The following is a 20188-nucleotide window of genomic DNA, read 5'->3' as shown; positions in this document are numbered from 1 at the left end:
CCATCCTCCCTCTCTTCTGGTCATGGCCTTTGTCTCATCCAGGTCGGTACTGAGTTCACTACAGTCTTGTACAACTTCATGTGCAACAGCAGCTGCGTTGGAGGGATGAACCGCCGCCCGATCCTCATCATTGTGACCCTGGAAACCAGAGAGTAAGTTGTGCATCACGACTGTAACCCTTCTGGCTCCTCTTCTCCTCAGGGCAGCATTCCATATCCTTAGGAACAGCTTCATTCAAGAGGCTATAGGATATTTCTTAGATGTTTGCGGGTGGGAGTTGCCCAGCACTCAGGAAATCTGGATTGGGAAATGGGAGATGCACAGTGTGGTATGAAGTTGAGAGGAGCTGCTGGCCTGTGTCCAGAATGCTAGCTGATGTTTCTCCTTACCTCTCTTCCCAGTGGGCAAGTCTTGGGCCGCCGTTGTTTCGAAGCCCGTATTTGTGCTTGCCCAGGCAGAGACCGCAAGGCAGACGAGGACAGCATCCGCAAGCAGCAAGTGTCTGACAGCACAAAGAATGGTGATGGTACGAAGCGCCGTAAGTAGCTGGCAGAGCTGGGCAGATCGCAGATTGGGCTGTCACTGGGTGCTTGTGCCACAGGGACAGAGTGGTGCTGGGCATGGGCTTGGAGGCAGGAGGGCATTAGACATCTCTTTTCCCAGGGTGAATCAGCCTAGAAAATGAGCTGGAGTTCACAAAGCGGTGTCTGACAATCTGGGTTTGTGGGCTCCCTTGCAGCACTGCTGGTGCTAGGTTAGCCCTGCCAGTGGTGGGTGAGGGGGTGCTTATTTGCCACCTTCCAGCTGTATGGCTGGGACTTCAACCTTTTGAACCTTCACTGCCTGTTTGGGGCCATGCTGTTGTTCTCTGCTTCATCTGGCCAGTGTTCTGTGCTGTGGCAGGTGTCTTCCAGCCACAGGGATCTAGACTGAGCAAACAAACCGTGCTGTGCATTGGAGATGCTCTGGAAAGTGGCCTCTCTCTAAAGAGATCTGAGTACTCACTGGACATGCAGGATGTGGAAATCCACCTTTGGTTTTCCCCTGTACTCAGTGAGGGCAGCAGGCTGGACAGCAGGGCACAGGTTATGACAGGAGACAGACTGGAGTGGGGCTTTGTTTTCTTTGTGAGTTCTGCTCCCTGCCAGTGGTCTCACCTTTGTGGATCACTGATTCACCAACAGCTCGTGAGCCCTGTAATACCAAAACTTTCTGTAACTTTCCTGTAAAGAGCCAGCATTTGTTCTAAGTGTGGCTTGCCAGGGCTTTGTCATATATCCAGCGTGCCTTGGCTTATGTGTTTCCCCAAGTGACATGGTCAGGCAGCATCTGCAGTTGTGTCTGCCTTAAAGAGCCAGGAGCTGCAAGGACAGTTCTGGAGTGGCTCAGGCAGAGATCCCTTCAGAGCACTACAGATCTGAGCTGGCCATGCACTTCTTACCTCTTTTGTGTCTGTCTCTGTGCCTTTTTCTTCTTTGTACACTCTTCCTGTCCCTCTCCCCCCCCTTTCTTTTTTTTAATGGGGTGCCTTCGGGGTTTCTCTTCCAGCTTTTCGACAAGGAACTCACGGCATACAGATGACATCTATCAAAAAAAGGCGTTCCCCAGATGATGAGCTCTTATACTTGCCAGTGAGTTCTCTCTGTCTTTGTATTTACCCTATGTTAGCTATCTTTGACAGTGACTTGAGGCTTACCTAGACTTCAGAGAGAACTGAGGATGGGGTTGGGGTGTGAAAGGATAATTTTTATTTTCTTTAATCCTGTGAGCCACCTATTTTAAATACATACTCCAAATAAAAAATATTAAAGATCCCACTAGGTGCTAAGAATGGCTTATGCAAGGCATATGGGACTATCCCAAGGGATCTGTCTGTCCTGGTGGAAACCTTGTCTGAGGTCTAACTAGGTTTCCTCCTCTGTCATTGCTGGGTCTGTGGCACATGACCTTTCTCTAGAAATACTGGGAATTATCTTACTGATAGGTGGATGCTTCTATGGCTTTTACGTGTATTGCCATTGTAATTCAGTGATAGGAGTGAACTATGCTGTATTAAATGCAGGCTCAGAAAGAGCAAGAAATATCTCTAACTGGCCATTTAGCTCCTTCCCCATGAGCCATGTTTAGTTGGATAAATCACAAACCATGGTGTGCTTGGAGGAGAAGGGCGAGCCAAACCCAGCTCCCAAATTCAAGCGCTATCTTTTGGCATGTGAGATTCAGCACCAGATCTGCTTACATCTGAGGCAAGTAAAGACATTTTCTGTCTAAATAGGTTGGATCAGAATGTTGCTTTTGGCTGGCGTAGATTCACGTTGAGCCATATGACAACCCCAAGATGTTCATCAGCCTTCAGTGTGAGATTATCACTCTTCAACATTATGTGCTGCACCTCTAGAACAAGACTTAGCAGTTTTATTGTGTGAGCATAGTGTATAAGCAGAGTATTTGTATCCTGCTCTGGTTGTTTACTTGACTTTATCTAAAACTCTCTAAGGTGACTACACTAAGGGCTATAGATGCAGTCCTTTAAAGCTTTTGTTCCCCCCCCCCCCCCACCCCCTTTCCTTCTCCCATGATCCAGGTGAGGGGACGGGAGACGTATGAAATGCTGCTGAAGATCAAAGAGTCCCTGGAGCTGATGCAGTACCTTCCCCAGCACACGATTGAGACCTACCGGCAGCAGCAGCAGCAGCAGCACCAGCACTTGCTCCAGAAGCAGTGAGTACCACTATGCTTGCAGTGTCAGTGCAGTGGGGACAGTGGGAAAGGGGGAGAGAGGAGAGAGACACAGAAGGCTGCTGCACAGTTGTTCACAGGGACAGGGTGCTCAAATGAGGGCCAAGCAATGGGACAAAGCAGTCTTCCTTCCCCAAGTGTGCATCCTGACTGCTTGCGAGGTCCCTCTCTAGTCTTTCATCCCTCACATTTCACCTTTTGGCCTCAGAGGGTGAATGAGGATGGGCTCAGTGCCTCATTTCTGACCTTCAGCCAGAGCCCCAGGCACAGCACAGCGAGGCAGAGCCATTGAGAGCCTGTGGTCAGAAGCCTGCTGCGTGTGCCCGTCCCAGCTGGGGAGCGCAGGCTGGGTGCACTCCTCTCTCATCTCTCCATGGGAATGGCAGCAAACATGGAACCATCTCCGCGCTTTCTCCAGCGTATCCATCTGAGCATCTTGCTAAGAGTATGTAGAGTTGGGACTGTGAGCACCAGCTCAGCTGAGTGCTTGGACCCCGCTGCAGAGCATCTCTGGTGCATTGGAGGGCTGGTGTCTCAGTGGTACAACAATAGTTCAGGTTTTTCACCTATAAAACAGGCAGCTGAAAGTTGAGAGCAAGGGTGAAACACACAGCAAGATTTCCTTTGTGGCCAGTGGGCACTTCAAAGAAAGATTCTATACACGCTTTTAAAGTGTTGTCAAAAACTGCACTTTGCCAGCTGACTCTTCACATTGCTCATGAGAAATCTTCCATCCTCCCTGAACTCAGCTGACAGGGCTGCACTGGGATTGCTTTGGGAGCTCTAAGTGCGAGGAAGATGGAGAAAAGAAGGGCCAAATAGGTGTCTGGGTTCCCAAAGCCTTGCAGTTACAGAGGCTTGGGCAGAGAATGACTTCCCAGGCGGGCTGTAAGCGGTGTCATTCATGGGCATTGCTTCACCTGCTGTCTCGGGTGACAGAAAATAGCCCCCTGGGCTGTAGCTGTCTGCCAGCGGTAGTGCTTCGGATCTCGTGCGTTCCTGCTGGGAAGCTCTCACGTCAGGAGGCTGTGGGTATAACTCATTCCTCTGCAGAGGTTAGCATGGGGCCAAGGCACCACATAAGTCCCACTTGAGCCTGTAGGGATTTATTTCAGTGCCTTGGCCTTGTCTCAGGACTTCTGCAATACCACAGCTTTCTGCCAGATCTCTGCATGTGTTCACATTTCAACCTGTATGTTTTTAGTGTCAGCTGGAGTCCTGTGGAGGTGTGAAAAAAACCTTCTGCCAAAATGTCTGGAGCATCCAAGGGCTCTGGACTCTTTTTTTGGGGCACTTAAAAATCTCATTATTATTATTTACTTATCAGTCATCTGCACTGTTTGTATATACCATAGATTGTATTTACTAGCTCCTAGGCACTGTGGCCTTTGTGTGCTCTGCTGCTTGTCTTCAAAGCTTCACCTGAACCACAGCCATTTCAGCTGAGAAATGGTTTTGTAAGCAGAAATGGACAGCAGCAGATGACAGCTTTCCCTTGGTGCTGGTTGGGACCAGCATGGTTGGCTTTGCCATAATTACTGTTTTCATTCTTTCTATATCAGTAGGATGGGTTCCTGGCAAATGAGGTTGGTATTTGTGTTACCTTTAAGACCAGCATGTAGAAGTCCAGCCATTTAATTTAATGAAACTTCTTTTGGCATGTCTCCTGGCACTTGTCCAGTTATATACTCATTTTTTCTCAGTTGCTGAGTGTGCTCAGATACACGGGAGAAAGATTAAGAGCTTTTAAGAGTGCCAGGAGTGTGGAGAAAAATAACTTTTAGTGTTTGTCCAGAGCTGCTGCGGTTGTCTGTGCAGACAGCTTGCCATCAAGAAGGGCCCTCTGTGCTGAAATGCATGTTCAGGCAATAGTTTCTTAGGTGCACTTTGGGTTTTGCTACTTTTTCCTCAATAATCCAGGGTATGACTTAATATCTGAATGAATGTGTTCAGGGCAAAGGGATGTTTAGGCTGAAAATACTCTAAGATGAAATTGCACCCCAAAAAAGGAGCATCAGGTCTGTGTGAGAATGGGTTAGAGCAGCTGCTTTGTAGAGAGTGGTTTGGATAAGAGCAAACTTCCACTGTGAACAGGTTGCTGGGAGAACTTTTGCCACCGCTTCCTTGTCAGGCTGGCCAAACTTAGGAGCACAGGGACTCCTTTTTGAATCTGTTCTGGTCTCTCACTTTGTATGTAGGGATGTACTTTAAAATTTTGGTCTCGATTCACCTTTAGTTCAATGTACACATGAAAAGTGGGAGCTGGGAAAGTGTGTATGCTGTGACCAAGCTGGAAAGTGTTGGAAGCTGTATGTCCTAGCAGGGCTCTGTGGGACTGGAATGTTTGAAAGTTGCTGTTGGCTCTTCCTTCTCAAAATAGAGCAGCATCCACAAATGCTCCAGAGTCAAGCCGTGGTGGAGGAATTGCTTGATTTTTCAGGTTACTTTTCTGGGCAGTGATTAACATAGAAAAGCTATCTAGGTGTGTGGAAAGAGTTTTCCCTTTCACTCCTGCAACATGGAAAGCTTCAACTTTTTTTGAAGAGTAGGAAAAGCAAGATTGAGATTATCATGGTGGAAAGGTAGTTTTAAAAATATAAATCTTGTCATTTTGGAAAACAGCTGTATAATTGCTCTCGTGCACATACAGACCAGCAATGCATTTGACAGGCCAGCAGATGCAGCTGTCTGACTATTCTGGAATAAAAAGGACAAATCTGGTGACAATCAGAATTCTTGTGTCCCACTAGATTACCAAAATACTGCAAAGCCAGACCACAATATTTCTCTGTCTCATCTCCTCTCTCTGCTTGCTCCTTTGTGCATGGTTTTCTCTTATTTACTGTTATGCCAAAATACCTTCATGATCATAGGTGGGAAGTTTTTGGGTTTTTTCTTCAGTTTGTTCTTCCTTTTTCACTATCAAATCCTGGGGCCCATGCTTGAACTGCAGCACACACATGTTTATTTAAAAGACTTCCTTTTCATAGTCTGCTGCCATTTGTGTAAAATATAGATTTGCCAGATGATTACTGCTGTGAGAGATGTCAGAGGTGGCTCATGCTTTGTTGAGGAGGAAGTGTTTCCTCATAACCCTGCTGTGAAATACATTTACCATTAATATTCCCAGAGAGTTACCTGCACAGTCTTTAAGGGTTTCACTAGAAAACCCTTTCTCGTGTGGTGGGTTTCACTCTGCTGAGCACTGTTTTCTGAACTATCTGTATTGCAGTTTCCTTCAGCAGAGAATCACAGAACATTTCAAGGTGGAAGGGACCCATAAAGTTCATAAGGAACACCAAGCCCAGCTCCTGTGGTTGAAGGGTTTTCACAAAGTCTTCCAATGGCTACCAAGAAGAGGGCTCTTATGTCCAAGTGGGATCTTGTATCCCAGAAAATATTTCTTTCCTATCAGCAGGGCTTCAGCTACCAGCCCACTGGCTGCCTTTCAGTCTAGTGAGCAGCACAACTCATTATCCAAACGAGAAGGAATTAACCTCATAAGTGAGCTGTGACAGAACTGAGCTATCCAATGCCTGGAGTGTCCCAGCTGGGCTGTGAACTGCAAGGATCCCAGTGCTTGCTCTTGTGGGAAGGGGGCTGGTGGGGAGGGTATTCCTTGTACCTTCACCTCGTTAATCTGGCTTTTGGTGTGAAAGCTAATAGTGGATTTTTGCATGGTTTGGTTTGGTTTTGTAGTGCTGTGCTTGCATGTGAACTCCAGGCACCTGGATAGTGTTCTCACTACAGAATGGCCAAGGTGAAAGGAACCGACTAGAAGTGCTTTGTGAGCTGCGAGGACACAGTGCCCTTCTGCATCAGCTGGTGGCCCCAGGGACCCCTCAGCTTTTCAAAGGGGAGTAGCTGAGCTGTAATCAGTATGGCCAATAGGCACCATTCTCCCTGTCTAGCACCAGCTTCTGGTTTTGAAGTGATTGTAGTTAGAAATGGACTCAAAGGAAGTTGCTACTTCTTTTCCCCTTTGGCTGAATGCTTTTGTTCCTCTTGTGTTTGTCACTGGAAACATTATCAGGGCCTTATTTGTACCCGTGAGACTAGGACAGAATCAGATTTCCCTATTAACTGGTTCTTCTCCCTTCCTTGCCAAGCACTCCTTGTGCCTGGGGCTTTCCAGCTTCCTAAATCTCCCTGTTACATACCCTCACTGTAGGTGCTAAGACATCTCCTTTTTCCCTCTGAAAGCCCATACTGTGATCATGAAGGTGGAAAGTGACTGCTTCTCTCTTGGTGGCTGGCAAAGGGTCCTGTACATTCATCTTTTTCTTTTCTCTGGTTCCTTCTTTACAGTCTCCTTTCGGCCTGCTTCAGGAATGAACTCATGGACTCAAGGAGAGACCCTCCCAAACAGACTGATGCCATCCTAAAACATTCCAGCCCCCCAAACCCATCAGTATATCCATAAACCGAGCTGGCAGGGTCACTTTGCCCAGCTGGCAGGACTAGAAACAGTGGGGCAAATACACAGCCTGATAGCAGCAGAGTGAATAGTGAGAGCAAACTTCTGAAGGGACTCAAACTTTGCAAAAGCAACAGACACTTCTACAGACCTCTTAGCTGTAGCCCTTAGCGTTGAGAGGTCGGGAACCACGATGTCATCTGTCTTGGTGTAACTTTTTTTCCCGTTTTTGTAATGCGTTGTTACTCTTTCTTCTTACTTCTGTATTTGTGAAACTCGGCAGGGTTTCTCTGAGCAGGTCTCAATTTTAAAATGCCTTTTGTCTTGTTTAAGTTATAAATGTGTCCATGGACTGGGGGGATGGAAGCAGAGGATGTGTGTTTAAATGGTCTGTGATAGTCAATTTGGCCTGTTTTAATGCTGGTCATGCACTAATAGTGCACGTAGCTGATGTATTTGTACTGCTGGACAGGGAGAGGTAATAATTATATGAACTGGCACTGCTAAGAAATCGGGTTTTTTTTCCTGTAGAAATGCCCTCTGCTTTGGCATCAGGAATTGTTTCCACTTACTTCCAACCTTAAAGGGTCTGATATAAAGTACATCAAAATTGTAAGGAAGACTGGGTGACTTTGACTTAGCACCAGCACTGCTGGCATTGATCCAGCTTTACTGAACTTACAAAGTTCCTCCTGACTCTATGGGCTCAATCTAAGTGGTGGGCTGAACTTCACCAGTTGAATGTGTGGTTGAATTGTAGCGACATCCACGTGTGCCCAGTGTCCTGTCCCTTTGCAACTCAGGGTGTAAAGGGTGGAGTGTCCAAAACTTCCTAGTACCCTACCTGTGAAAAGGGGTTGGAGCTTGCCTCTTTCCTTACATATGTTCAGAAGTTGCTAGATGCTGCCTTAACATTTTCATCAGCCCTGGTATGTTCTGCCCCTTCTCTCCAAGCCTCAAAGGAGAGCAGTGCCAGCATATGTTGTAGTTGACTCAGCCAAGTGGCCTCAGGCCATGTCTACCTTGCCCATTAGTCCTGCAGCCAGAGGGTCTTGCTGATTGTGTCCATGAAGTGCATCTGGGTTTAGCAATTCCTTCACAGAAGACCTTTTCTGAGCAAGGACTTGTAAATTCTCACACTGCTTTTATCAAACTCTGTCTCTGAAAGCCATTCATATAGGGTTTGGCTAGGCAGGGAGGAGGGGTCTGCATCAAGCCCTGACTGTCACAAGAGAGGAACAGTCAATAGGCAGGTGACATGCCATGCAGTTAACCTGGCCATGTTGAGCATGGCACTGGGTGTGGATACTTGCAGTGAGGCAGGAGGGATTTGAGGGTAGACATTTTGCCCACTGAGAGGTGCTCAGACATCTTTACATGAAGAGCACCCCCTGATGCTGGGAGGGAAGGGTCCTTCAACACACACTCTCAGGCATTGCTTCTGAGGAACCCTCCAATGTTCACAGGAGTAAGAAATAGAAATGTGAGGAAGTTACTGAAGGTATACCAGGAACAGTGGCTGGGGAGCAGAGCTCAGTTGCAAATGCCACTGATCAGCAGCTTCTGAGAAACTTGGGAGGCTCTATCAGTCCTGCTGGGGACCTGTGTGCGCTGCAGTGCAGTCTGTGCTGGATTTATTTGGGGTAGATGCATACGCAGCTCTGACAAACTGGTGTTTAGGCAGTGTGAAGAGAGGGTGCCTCCCAAATGTGTAGTGGGCCTCCTGGCCACCCACCAAGGGAAAAAAGCTTGATGCAGTTGGAGAAGATGCTTAATTCTGATCGTCACATCATCTGCTTCCAGGCAGCAGAGCGGGGATCTGAGCAGGTGGTGACTCGTACTAACATCTCCTTTGAGAGCTGTATCCTGTCTCTGGGTATCTTCAATGTCTTACCAAGACTTGCTCTACTGTAGCACTGTGGAGGAGGGCTGATGGAAAAGAGCCCCCAAAATTGGGATTAAGTATATAAGTAATAGCTAATTAAACACTAGCAGTGCCTCTTTCGTACAGTTGCACCTCTACCATCATTCTTCGTGTAAAGCTAATCAAAATCAAGTGCCTCTTTACCTTCCCTGGAAATTCCAGGAAGTTCTTTAAGATAACAAAGCAGGTCACTATGATTCTGTGCCTTTTTATTTGGGTAAAGAAAGGCAGTGTGATTCCTTTCCCTGTCAGAGGTGGGAATCTGAACTGTGAATGCAGCCCAGATGTAGGATTATGCTTGGCACTGTTGTCTGTTCTTCCAGTGAAGGTTTATTCCTGGATTTTTGCCTTGTCTGCTTCTGGATGGCAATATGGAAATACTTTGACAGGGGAATACTGATCTGTATCTAGAGCTCTGCTCCTGGGCCTGTCCACCAGCAAGGTTGAGGAGGCAGCCCACCAGACGATAGAAGGCATCCACAGCCTGCACTGGAAGATTCCAGTTCATCATTTGGTGTGGCCTCTAGGAAATCTGTTGTACTGTAATGGGCAATACAACATCTGAGAATTCCACTAAACAAGAACATAAATTATTTGAATCCTGTTGTTTCCTGGAAAGCCTTTCTGATTTGTCCTACTTGGCTATAAGAGGATGATGATTGTGAAGCTGATCTTAGTGGTGACTTGATTTGCTTTCCATCTACCAGGTGGTTATATTAGAAGGTGCTATTCTTTTTTTCTTTTATCAAATACCTGGAGCTGAAAGCAATTTGAGTTGCTTTGTAGTCTGTCCTGTGCAGATAAAATGAGAACTTTTCCCAGCTGTCTTTTCATTGCTTCTTTACCATCTCTGTGTCTTCAGGAAAGTAAACCTTTTCCTTTCAAGGAATAATAACCAAGTGGACTAATCGGGCCTTATCAGTCAGTCAGGTTGTATCAGTCTGTGTCAACTACTTGATGTATATCCACTCCCTGTATTACAGCTCCATTCCCTGGAGAGCAGGTTGCATCCACGGCCTGCCTTGAGAAATTCCCATACCTAGAGTCTAAGGGGAGTCATTATTGCCCTCCTGTCCCTGTGCTGTAGTTCCTGTCTGCCCAGTAACTGTTGGAGCTCCTTCTTTCCATGCTCCCAGTGAGGTACCAAGCCTACAAACCACTGGTGGGATTTCCAGGTGCACTGTTGTTAGCTTTAGAACAGCAGCAGTTGGGGTGTGGGGAGCAAGGGCATCTCTCTGCTTTTTAGTGTCCTGCTCCTTCATGGGCCTTCAGAGCAGCTGAGTGCAACTGAGCATCATCTGTGTCACTTGTGTGCCATTATTAGACTACATCAGTGACACCCCAGTGTCAGTGATGGGAAACCTTGCTTTGAAAACCATCGTCAGTGAGCACGTTGGCCTCATATGAACTCGGGATGTGATCCTTGGAGTGGCTACTGAAAGGGAGTGCAGACACAGAACTGGAAGCTCTGATTCTACTCTTGTGTCTCTGCACTGACTGGCTCTGGGTCTTCAGGGACAGCAAACTGTAGGCACAGGGGCTTGGGTGAAATCTTAAACTCTGAGCCTGAGCTGTCCAGTTGCATTAAGTGAACCTTTGATGTCATTTTCATTAAGGCTGCTTACACGGCTGTGTGCTCCTCTGGTGAACGAGGACTCTGGTCTGCTCAATCAGGTAATTGGTCTATCCCAGCAGTTTGCTACCTCTGGTGAAGAGCTGGTATCCAATGAGCTGGGAAAACGTAGTTATACGAGGTAGCCTGTGAACTGAACTTTGTTCATATATGGGAGAAGAAGGAAGTTCCTTCCTGACCTCTTGAGATGATCGGTATATGCCTTGAAGCATGAGAAACTGATTGCCCTCATATGAGCTTGCATAACTACAAATGTTATTTGCTAAATAATTACATAGCCTCTTGAAGAGAGAAAACTCAGTTGCAGATTGTGACTCAGTGCCTTTTGTATCAGACTCTTCCAAGAAGTATAATAATCTCTTAATTGAAGTCCGTATACCTTGATATTAAAATGCATTTCATTGGCATTGATATCAAAGAAATGTTAGTGCTCTGACTTCTAATCTTTCTTGAGACATAGTAAGTACAATTTTAATGAAAATCACTGTGCATGACATTCTTATATCTGTTTTTAAAAATGGAGGAAAAAAGCAATACATTTTATATGGATCCTCAAACACCATGTAGTCCTTGTGCTTAATACCAAAAACATTTTCTTGTGTTTCTAAGGCTCTTGCTATATTGATGTGTGACATTAATTTTCAATAAAATTTTATATCTTGGTTTATCTTGTGACTTTTCTTCGGGTAGATGGCTTTCTGTAGGCCTTTTAAACATCTGCTCATGTGATGGAATAGCTTGGTTGAAAGTGGTATGGGTACAAAGAAAAATGCTTGTTTTCTGTTTTATTCCCTTGAACTTGATTGTGTTAATCTTGACTCTTAGAGTGGAGTCCCTAAGCTGTACGTTCAAGTATGCATTTGTTTTCTAAAGCTTTGGGTTGGCTTGTGTTTGATTGGTTTTTGTTTTTCTTTTATCCCCAAAGTATTTTGTAGTCTCCTAATTAGCTTTGCTGAGATAACTGTTGGTGGCAGAGGGCAGAGATAGGCCCACTACTCCCCTCAAACAGTGCAACTCAGGCTCTTTTGGGAAGCCTTTGTTGATTTGATTTGGAATTTCGCTGTGTTCATTGACATCCTCACTTGCAGATCGTGCAGATTTTGCTGTAAGAGACGCTTCAGGTGTGTATTAACTTCAGCTGAAGCTCAGTTAAGATAAGTGTCTGAACCTGTGAAGTAGAAATACTCATTGGTCCTAAATCCAGAAGCCTCTTAGGCTAAGGGTGGTGTCAACCTGATTTGAATTTCATGGCTGGCCTCAACTTTCATAATTGGGGAATTGAAACCTCAGATCTGAATCATTCCCTTCACTCTGAAAAGTTGGGTCTGACCCTCATGGCTCGGTTTCACTTCCCCTTGGGAGTTGCTGCCATTGTTAATATTAATTTGTGAAGCTTCTTGTGCTTTCCACTTCCTTGAGTCTGTGAAGTTTGCCGGATCTTGTCCTGCATCTTCACTGCCAAAGGACAGTTCACACCCTTCTGTACCTCCTGTAATTGTGTAATTAGGTAACATTTCTTCAGGGCCTTAGATACTCTAGCCTGTTAGCATAGATGTTTTCTCCACCCAACACTGCAAGTCTTGAAAGTGCAGGAAGCTGGAGACAATGTAATTGTGTGGAACTTGACCTTGAGTGCTGAAGGTTTTAATAAATTACCTAGGAATAAGACTTTTCTTTCCTTTTACACTTTGCTTATTTGGAGTAATAATTATTCTATTTGCATAGAAGAAAAGCCAGTTCCCAGGAATTGATGTAACCAGTTACACCCAGATGGAAACAAGTTTCCCAATGGGAAATAAGATGGGAATGTGCCCTTGGACATTCACCATGGGGGTCAGTGTGATACAAGTGCTGGGTGACCGCTGCTCTGCAGGGTGACCAGGGCTTGAGGGTACTTGTGCCTGGGAAGCGTGGGGATGCAGGCACATTTCCCAAACCTTTGCCCAGGCCTACAAATGTCCCTGGTGTCAGAGAGAGAAAAACCTGCTCCCTTGTGGCATGGCAGTGCTGTGCCAATTGTGCTGTTGGACCAGCTTGAATGATAATTTCCTGCATATCCCACATAAGACCCCACTCCAGATGGGATGCTGCAGCCGTAACTCGATCTGGGAGCTGGGCTGCCGTTCAGAAGCAGCCCAGTCTTGGCAGTCTGGATCTCTTACATGGTGGGACTGCAGCTGGGACCCTTGGGACTGGGCAGCAGGGAGCTCTGGCAAACATCTCTGGCCCACTCCATGAATATGCTGGATGGAGTTTGGGGCTGGAGGGACCTGAGGGAGGCTAGTGCTGTTGTCAGGTGGTAGCAGGAACCTGATCCTCTTTGCAAGCAGCCTGCAGGGTTTGGATACCAGCTTTGCCTTAACACTGACAAAAGCTGCCTGTTGGCATCCCAGGCAGTTCTGACCATCTCAGCAGTGGTCCTTGAACTGCATGGAATCTGTCTTGAGCAAAGAGCCTCTGGCTGTTAGATACACACCTGAGAACAGCCTGATTATATGAATAACTAGAAATTTTGGGAAAAACAAGGTGATAAGTATGACCTGATCTGAAAATTGTTTCTGCAGTCAGGTTTCAGGGGTATTTAGGATGTTCTTATGAAGAAGTCTTTGACCACAAGGAGAGTTTAACTTAAAAATACTCTTCAAATCTTTGCAGATGTTTGCTGGCTCTCCGTATATTCTTTTCAACTGAAAAAGTTGCATAGACACTTTTCCTTGAGTAAAAAGTTTCAACCAATAGTTAAGCTTTCCTTTTTTTGGTATTTCACTTTTTTAAAGTGAAATAAGTGTCCAGAATACCTGGGAAACTTCTTATTTCCTGTTGACTCATTCTCCAGTGATCTTTATCTGTGATGCTCCTATGGTGTCAGTGATTTCACTGGCCATGTGGCCCCTTGGGTGCACACTCTGAACAAGCAGCTGCTGTGATCCCTGTGCTAACATCTCCTTGGTTTGCAGGACCTCCATGCAGTCGCAGTCCTCCTACGGCTCCAACTCTCCACCACTCAGCAAAATGAACAGCATGAACAAGCTGCCCTCGGTCAGCCAGCTCATCAACCCCCAGCAGCGCAATGCCCTGACCCCAACCACCATCCCCGACAGCATGGGAACCAACAGTAAGAAACCCTTACTCCTCCTTCTCCAGTTCCCTGCGTGCTCCCTGCTAGTCTGAACAAGGAGACTTGGCATCTCCAAGTGGCTACTGTTACGCTGGAGAGCCTGGAGCCACAAACCTGCAGAGCCAAATAAATACTGCTTGCTGGTGTGCCATGGGGCAAGGCTTCAGCATCCTGCTCAGAGCCTCACAGGGTGAACAGAGCTGCTTCTTGCTGCAGATCTAGCTGGCTGCACTGTCCCCTGGCTTTCAAGACTTTTTTTCTTCTTCCTTTCCCAGCAGAGGAGATGCAAATGTTGACAACATTTTTTTCCTTCAGTTCAATTCAGACAGTTCTTAATTTCAAAGGAAACATCTCGCAGCTCTGTTCCTCCTGGCTGCTGCTGTGTGCTCAGCAGCCCTGTAAATCCAGGATGACAGACATGGTTCTGTGGGCAGAGTTTTGTTGGAGCTTTTTTGGTTGGTGTTTTGTTTTTTAATTTATTTCAGAACAGCTGGACTCTTGCCCACACCTGTTGCTGATCCCCTTCTGGTGCTCTTTCTGTCTCTGAAAACAAAGCTGTTTGGCTGCTGTATTAGGTTACTCTGCTGGCTCTGTCCTGCTCCTCTCCTGTGGCAGGGCAAGCCAGGGTTTCTATCCAGCCTGTCTGGGAGGGAAGGTGATGCGACGGTGGCACTTTCTCCTGTGAGGGGAGAGCTCCAGAAGGACTGTCTGTTATCTGGTTTGGCCCTGCCTGAAACTTCTCATGAGCTTGCCCTGTGTAGGGCTTTACAGGGGATTTCAGGCTGCTTCAGCTGTGGGTGCTGTCCTTGGGTGCCGTGCTGGGGGCGAAGCCGCGATCTGGGCATGCCTGGGTAACAATGTCCTCCTCCTTCTTCTCTCCTCCAGTTCCCATGATGGGCACCCACATGGCCATGACCGGTGACATGAATGGCCTCAGCCCCACGCAGGCGCTGCCTCCTCCCCTCTCCATGCCTTCAACGTCCCACTGCACCCCCCCTCCTCCATACCCCTCAGACTGCAGCATCGTCAGGTGAGCGGGAGCAGGCTGCCCAGCACGTTTCCCACACAAAGGGAGCAGAGCCCTTGGGTCAGGAGCCTGAATGATCCTGGAGCACTGGATCCCACTGGGCCCTTGGCAGTCCCGAGGCTGGCACCCTCTGGGCACCGAGCCTCAAATCCCCACCTCTGAGCAGCTGAGAGAAACAGGGAGATTAGGACTGCAAGACAGCCGAGGGATGCAGCATCTGTTGGAGTGGTGGAGTTTGAGGGCACCAGGCAGTCTTGCAAACATTTCTTGTTTTTCTTTTTTCCCCTTTGGACACTTGACAAGCCATGGCTGGGGTCAGAAGCCCCTCTGGCCTTTGTGAGGTCAAACCAGTTGAAAGATGCTGCCCATAAACGAGGAATCCTTTACACTTAGGGAGGAATGTGCTGATTGGAAGGGCATGATGTGTCTGAGCCCCAGACCCCATGCCTTGCTGAAGCCCTCTGTGCATGCACCAGGCTGCCATGGGCTCAGCCATCTTCTGGATGACGTGACCTGGCAGGAGGGTCTGTTTTAGCCCTCCTGCCTCAAGACCCAGGCTGTGCAGCACTGGCTCTTGACTAAGGCAAGATGCTGCCGTGAGGGCTGTCTGCTGGGTGCTGAGCTGAAGGACTCCCTCGTTTGTTTGATGCGGCAGCAAAGCGGCTTGTTGGCCTGAGATGTCTTGGAGGAGGTCAAGCCAAGGGTGAAAGCTTTGTTTCCTGTTGCTGCAGATTGGCTGAGTGTTTGGTTTTTCTGTGGTTTGGGCTGTTGCAGCCAGGGTGATCCTATTTTCTCTCTCCTTCCTTCCTTCCTCCTCTGCAGCTTCTTAGCGAGGTTGGGCTGCTCATCCTGTGTGGATTATTTCACGACCCAGGGGCTGACCACCATCTATCAGATTGAGCATTACTCCATGGATGTAAGTAACTCCTCACCATTTCCTTTGTTTGCACTCTTGGCCCTGCTTTAGGAACAGGTCAGAAATCCAGACTCAGTATACTTTTATTTTACATGGTTAGTTTGATTTAAGGCTGTTGCATGTAGAGAAGAGATGTTGTGAGGTGAAGAGAGGCTGGACTTGGGGCCAGCACTGTAACTGCCTTGCCTGGCAGAGAGAAAGAGTGTTTCCCCTTCCCCAGCTCTCTCTGTCTGAGCCCCCGAAGTGGCCCCAGCCCACGCGCCTGTTAATTCTGCAAGGCTCAGTTTCAGTTTACACCTCACTTGCCTGCAGACAAGTAGGCTGTCCAGAAGTGGTCTGCATTTTTCCTCCCTGCTTCTGTTTTCTGGCCTTGCCTTAATCATCTTCCCTTGCCACTGGCATCTCACCCCTGTTTGTTGTTTTCCCTTTTTTACTCTTGCATGGCTTTTGCTGTAGGGTTGCTGCTTCGTCTCCAGAGCCATTGCTCTCTTCTGAGCTGGCTGTCTCATTTTTTTTCCTCAAGGCTTTGGGAGACTGTGGTGCTCTTGCTCCCTAGAGTGGGCTGCCTTCCTTTTGCTGCTGCTCTAATTAGAAAAGCTGGCCCAAATTAACCAAAGTTGGTTGCTAATTTTTTCAGAAGCTGATACCATGTATCCCAGAGTTTAGGTAATGCAACCCTCAGGTTTTGCACCAGAAATGATGGGGCCTCAAAGCACAAGTTTTCTAAGGTTATGTCTGTTATTAAATTTGGTTATGTTCAGGTAATTAAGACAGTTCCTACAGAGTCACACCCAGAGCTTTGAATACTGGAGCTCAGGCTTGGATTCTATAATCATTTTGCAGGCTTAGAATTAAACATGGACATTTTCAAAGCCATTGACCTTCAGCAGCCCAGCATCCCCCACCACTGACAGCCAGCAGATCTCCCTGAGGTTGCCTTGGAGGCCTTGCAGTCTAGTTAGGCTTCTAGCTTTTGGTCACACGTCTTACGCATGAATGAGTGTTTTGTGCAACTTAAAAATAGACTTTGTGCCTTCAAAACGGGCCATTGCTGCCTCATGGCCATACACACCTGTTGCAGAATTAGTGGCTTGTCTTCTGCAGTGTGTGGCCACCTGGATTTTAGCAGCTGTGGTGGTTCTTGGTGGCCCAGAGACTGTGTTCACTCCTGTGTCCAGCTTGCCCTGGGATTGCCCTGCTAAGCCCTGCACCTTGCCTTGCAGGATCTGGTGAGCCTCAAGATCCCAGAGCAGTTCCGCCATGCCATCTGGAAGGGCATCCTGGACCACCGGCAGCTCCATGACTTCTCCTCCCCTCCCCACCTGCTGCGCACCCCCAGCGGCGCCTCCACGGTGAGCGTGGGCTCGAGCGAGACGCGCGGGGAGCGGGTCATCGACGCCGTGCGCTTCACGCTGCGGCAAACCATCTCCTTCCCCCCCCGCGACGAGTGGAACGACTTCAACTTCGACATGGATGCCCGGCGCAACAAACAGCAACGCATCAAAGAGGAAGGGGAGTGAGACCCTCGGGCCCCGCTCCACCCTGCCTCGGCCACGAACTGCTCAGCCCTTCATTTGTCTTCCTTCTGCTTGGTACTGCACCCCCGGACGAAGGGCGGAGGGAACCTTCTTGCTCACTCCTGCTAGGTCATGCCCTGGGTGCTGTCTAGGTCGTACTCCTGGACTGCAGCCTCCACCCCAGCTCTTGCGAGAGAAGAGCTGAGCGAAGGGGGAAGGCGGGTGGTATTTCCTTGAAAACCATTGACCTTCTTGAGAAGGCCAACTTGTTTTGTGTTTTCCTTTGGGGAGAGGGCTTCTTTTCTTGACCTTTGAATCTTCACACCTTGTGGGTGCCCTGACCTGCACACTTGTTTCTCTCACCCAGTGATCCCACTTTGAAAAGCAGGAAGGTTAAAATAAAATTCTAAAAAGCCAAAAATAACCCAAAAAAAAAAAAAAACCAAACCCCAAGCAACCAAACCTACCCCAACAACAAAACCAAATGCAAAAAACCCAAAGCAACCCAACCCTGAACTGACAGTTTATCTGAAAAATAAATGGGAATCGATCTGCTGAACGCTGCACTTAAACAGCCTCTTCCCGTGGAGCTGAGTGCTCTGTTCATGTGTAATATTCTCCAGCGGAGACAGCACATGCACTTTGCTGGGCAGGCCAGCGCTTACAGCACCTGCATCCTACTTTTTCCTTCTCCCTCGCCTTCTCTGGAAAAACCAAGCCTGCTGTCTCTTCTTGTTTTGGATATACATCCATATGTATGTCCTGGTTTGCTCCTTTCAGGTTCAGAAGTGTAAATAAAGCTACTGGTCACTCTTGAACTCTGCCCCCACCCAACCTTTAACCATGCTGTAATACTACTGACATTTAAGCTATAGAATTAGGCTTTGCCACACATGCAGCCTGGCTAGTTTAGCATAAGGATTTGCCCACCTAGCCTCCAGTTAAATGGAGGAGCAAGAGCTGCACACTGGTTTGTAGGGCTTCAGCTATCCTAAACTCAGACAATCTTTTGTTTAGACCAGGCTAGATTGGTTTCCTCCCAAGTAAAGTAGACCTGTCTTTAGATGTATCTGTAATAGGTTGGAACCTGTTGTGTTTGTTGCTATAGGTTAAGTGACAAGCAACTAGAAGTGGAGACTTCAAAAATAACTGTTGACTGCCTTAAAACAAGGACCAGTTCCTGGTACTATGAGTGTTGTTACTGCAATAAGCCATGTTTACATGAGAAATTGATTTTTCTCTGTTTTTTCCTTTACTGGTTCTACCACAGTTGTGCTCTGAGGCATTTCCTCTGACTGCCAGTGGTCCTGTGGACAAATAACTGAACAATGTGTGTTTTCACATTTTTATTGGCCAAGGTAGTAAGACTCTAAGGTATACAAAACAAACCTAAGCTGAGGAGCAAGGCTCAGCACAGCTGCTTTCAAGTTGGCTTGCTCTTTTTAACAGTAAGCCTGGCTTTTTTTTTTTTTTTTTTTTTTTTTTTTTTTTGCTGGGGAAAGATTAAAAAAGCAGCTTAAATAACTTGTTATCCTACCTTGCTATGGCTGAATATTCTCGTTTCAATGCAGTGGCTGTTTTGTGGGCCCTGCTGTGTGCCACGTATTTCATTTAAGTCCAATATGGTTAGCATCCTCCATCTGTCTGTTGTGCCAGGTCTGTGTTGCATTCAAAGACTGCCTTTTTGTAGCTGTGCAAGCCTGTTTTGGTTAGCTATAAACGGTAATGCCAGATGGTTACACTGTAAAGTCTGTATATAAATATTTTTTTGTATGTGTAATTTTTTGTTTTCCTACAGCATAACATGACAATTTTTATTTCTTCTTGGGCTACTGGGTCTGACAGAACCACAATAAAATGTTGTTGTTTGTTTTTCTGTTTTTTAATTATTATTTTTATGCAGGATGCTTACAGTTACAAATCGTGTAACAAACAACTAGTCACTGGATGAATATATTTGTATTTTTCATACTGAGATTACTGTGTTACTTTGCAGTTGAGTGGGGAGGGGGCAGGTATTGAAAGCCTGTTTTATCATTTTATTTTGTAACACTTCAAAGAGCAGTGTCCTAGATTTCAAAGTATTTAACGTGCTCAGTGTGAGAACTTACTATATCTCTTTATTTTTTTTCTATATGGTACAAAAGAAGCAAGTCCTCCTGCTCTTGACTTGATGCAATGATTAATTCAGCAGGGCAATGTTAGTGCGGGGAAAGTGTTAGTGCAGATACTTTACAAATCCCTGGAGGTGAATTAGGCTGTTCCCTTCTCACCTCCAAGGTTTTGCATCTCCATTGTGTAGTCCTTCTGAGCTGCTTCAGTACTGTACATACATTGATGCAAAAGACACCGTCATTTTTAGGAACTAAGAAGCTTCTGACTATAAAGGTTAATGCAGTTAATGCTGTGCCCAGAGTCTGGGTGCAAGCACTTCAGTATCTGCTTTTCAACTCAGCAGCAAGATGGAGCTTTTCTGCTGCATCACTAATGATTAAAATATATGCTGTGAAAACCTTTTTTCTACTGTATGCCACTATGGAGCACACTTCTGTTTAACTGGAATCGTCATGAGAGTTTGAACTGCTGTAGCTTTTACCCTCCCCTGTAGAGCTGTGATTTTGTTTTGTTTTGATGCATCAAAGTGTTATGGCTTAATCGAGCTGAGAATCTACCAATGCTTGTAGCAATGACAGTGTTGCCTGCACCAAGACCTCGGTGTGTTTTGGAACACCTTGTTGTTGAAGTGAGTGAAAATAAAAGCCAAAACTGAAAATGACACTGAATTCCCAAATAACTTCTTTTACTCCTTGTGCGCCACCTTGGAAGTGAGCAGGAGTGCTGCAGTGTCGTCTGAGCAGCTGGGGCTGGGCTGTGTCACCTTTGCTCATGGGTGCAGT

At 46.8% G+C, this 20188-nt stretch overlaps 1 protein-coding gene across 8 annotated transcripts in view; it reads left to right on the top strand.

Annotated features, from left to right (window-relative positions):
- TP63 (tumor protein p63) overlaps positions 1 to 20067 on the top strand; it is a 101420-nt gene extending 81353 nt beyond the window's left edge. For 3 of the 8 annotated variants that reach the window (XM_032119653.1, XM_032119661.1, XM_032119655.1), the window contains 8 exons: positions 43 to 152; positions 402 to 538; positions 1549 to 1631; positions 2585 to 2721; positions 13671 to 13828; positions 14717 to 14861; positions 15681 to 15774; positions 16998 to 20067. In XM_032119653.1, coding sequence (XP_031975544.1) covers positions 43 to 152; positions 402 to 538; positions 1549 to 1631; positions 2585 to 2721; positions 13671 to 13828; positions 14717 to 14861; positions 15681 to 15774; positions 16998 to 17294 — 1161 coding nt within the window. In that variant the 3' untranslated portion in view covers positions 17295 to 20067. The remainder of the gene's footprint in view (positions 1 to 42; positions 153 to 401; positions 539 to 1548; positions 1632 to 2584; positions 2722 to 13670; positions 13829 to 14716; positions 14862 to 15680; positions 15775 to 16997) is intronic. The other 5 variants (XM_032119654.1, XM_032119656.1, XM_032119657.1 and 2 more) reach the window with 4 other exon arrangements.
- Positions 20068 to 20188: the final 121 nt, after the last annotated feature.

The sequence above is a fragment of the Corvus moneduloides genome, chromosome 10 (assembly GCF_009650955.1).
Source record: "Corvus moneduloides isolate bCorMon1 chromosome 10, bCorMon1.pri, whole genome shotgun sequence".
Classification (NCBI taxonomy): Eukaryota; Metazoa; Chordata; class Aves; order Passeriformes; family Corvidae; genus Corvus; species Corvus moneduloides.
The sequence above is the reverse complement of the archived record's forward strand: the minus strand, read 5'-3'. Positions and strand labels throughout refer to the sequence as shown.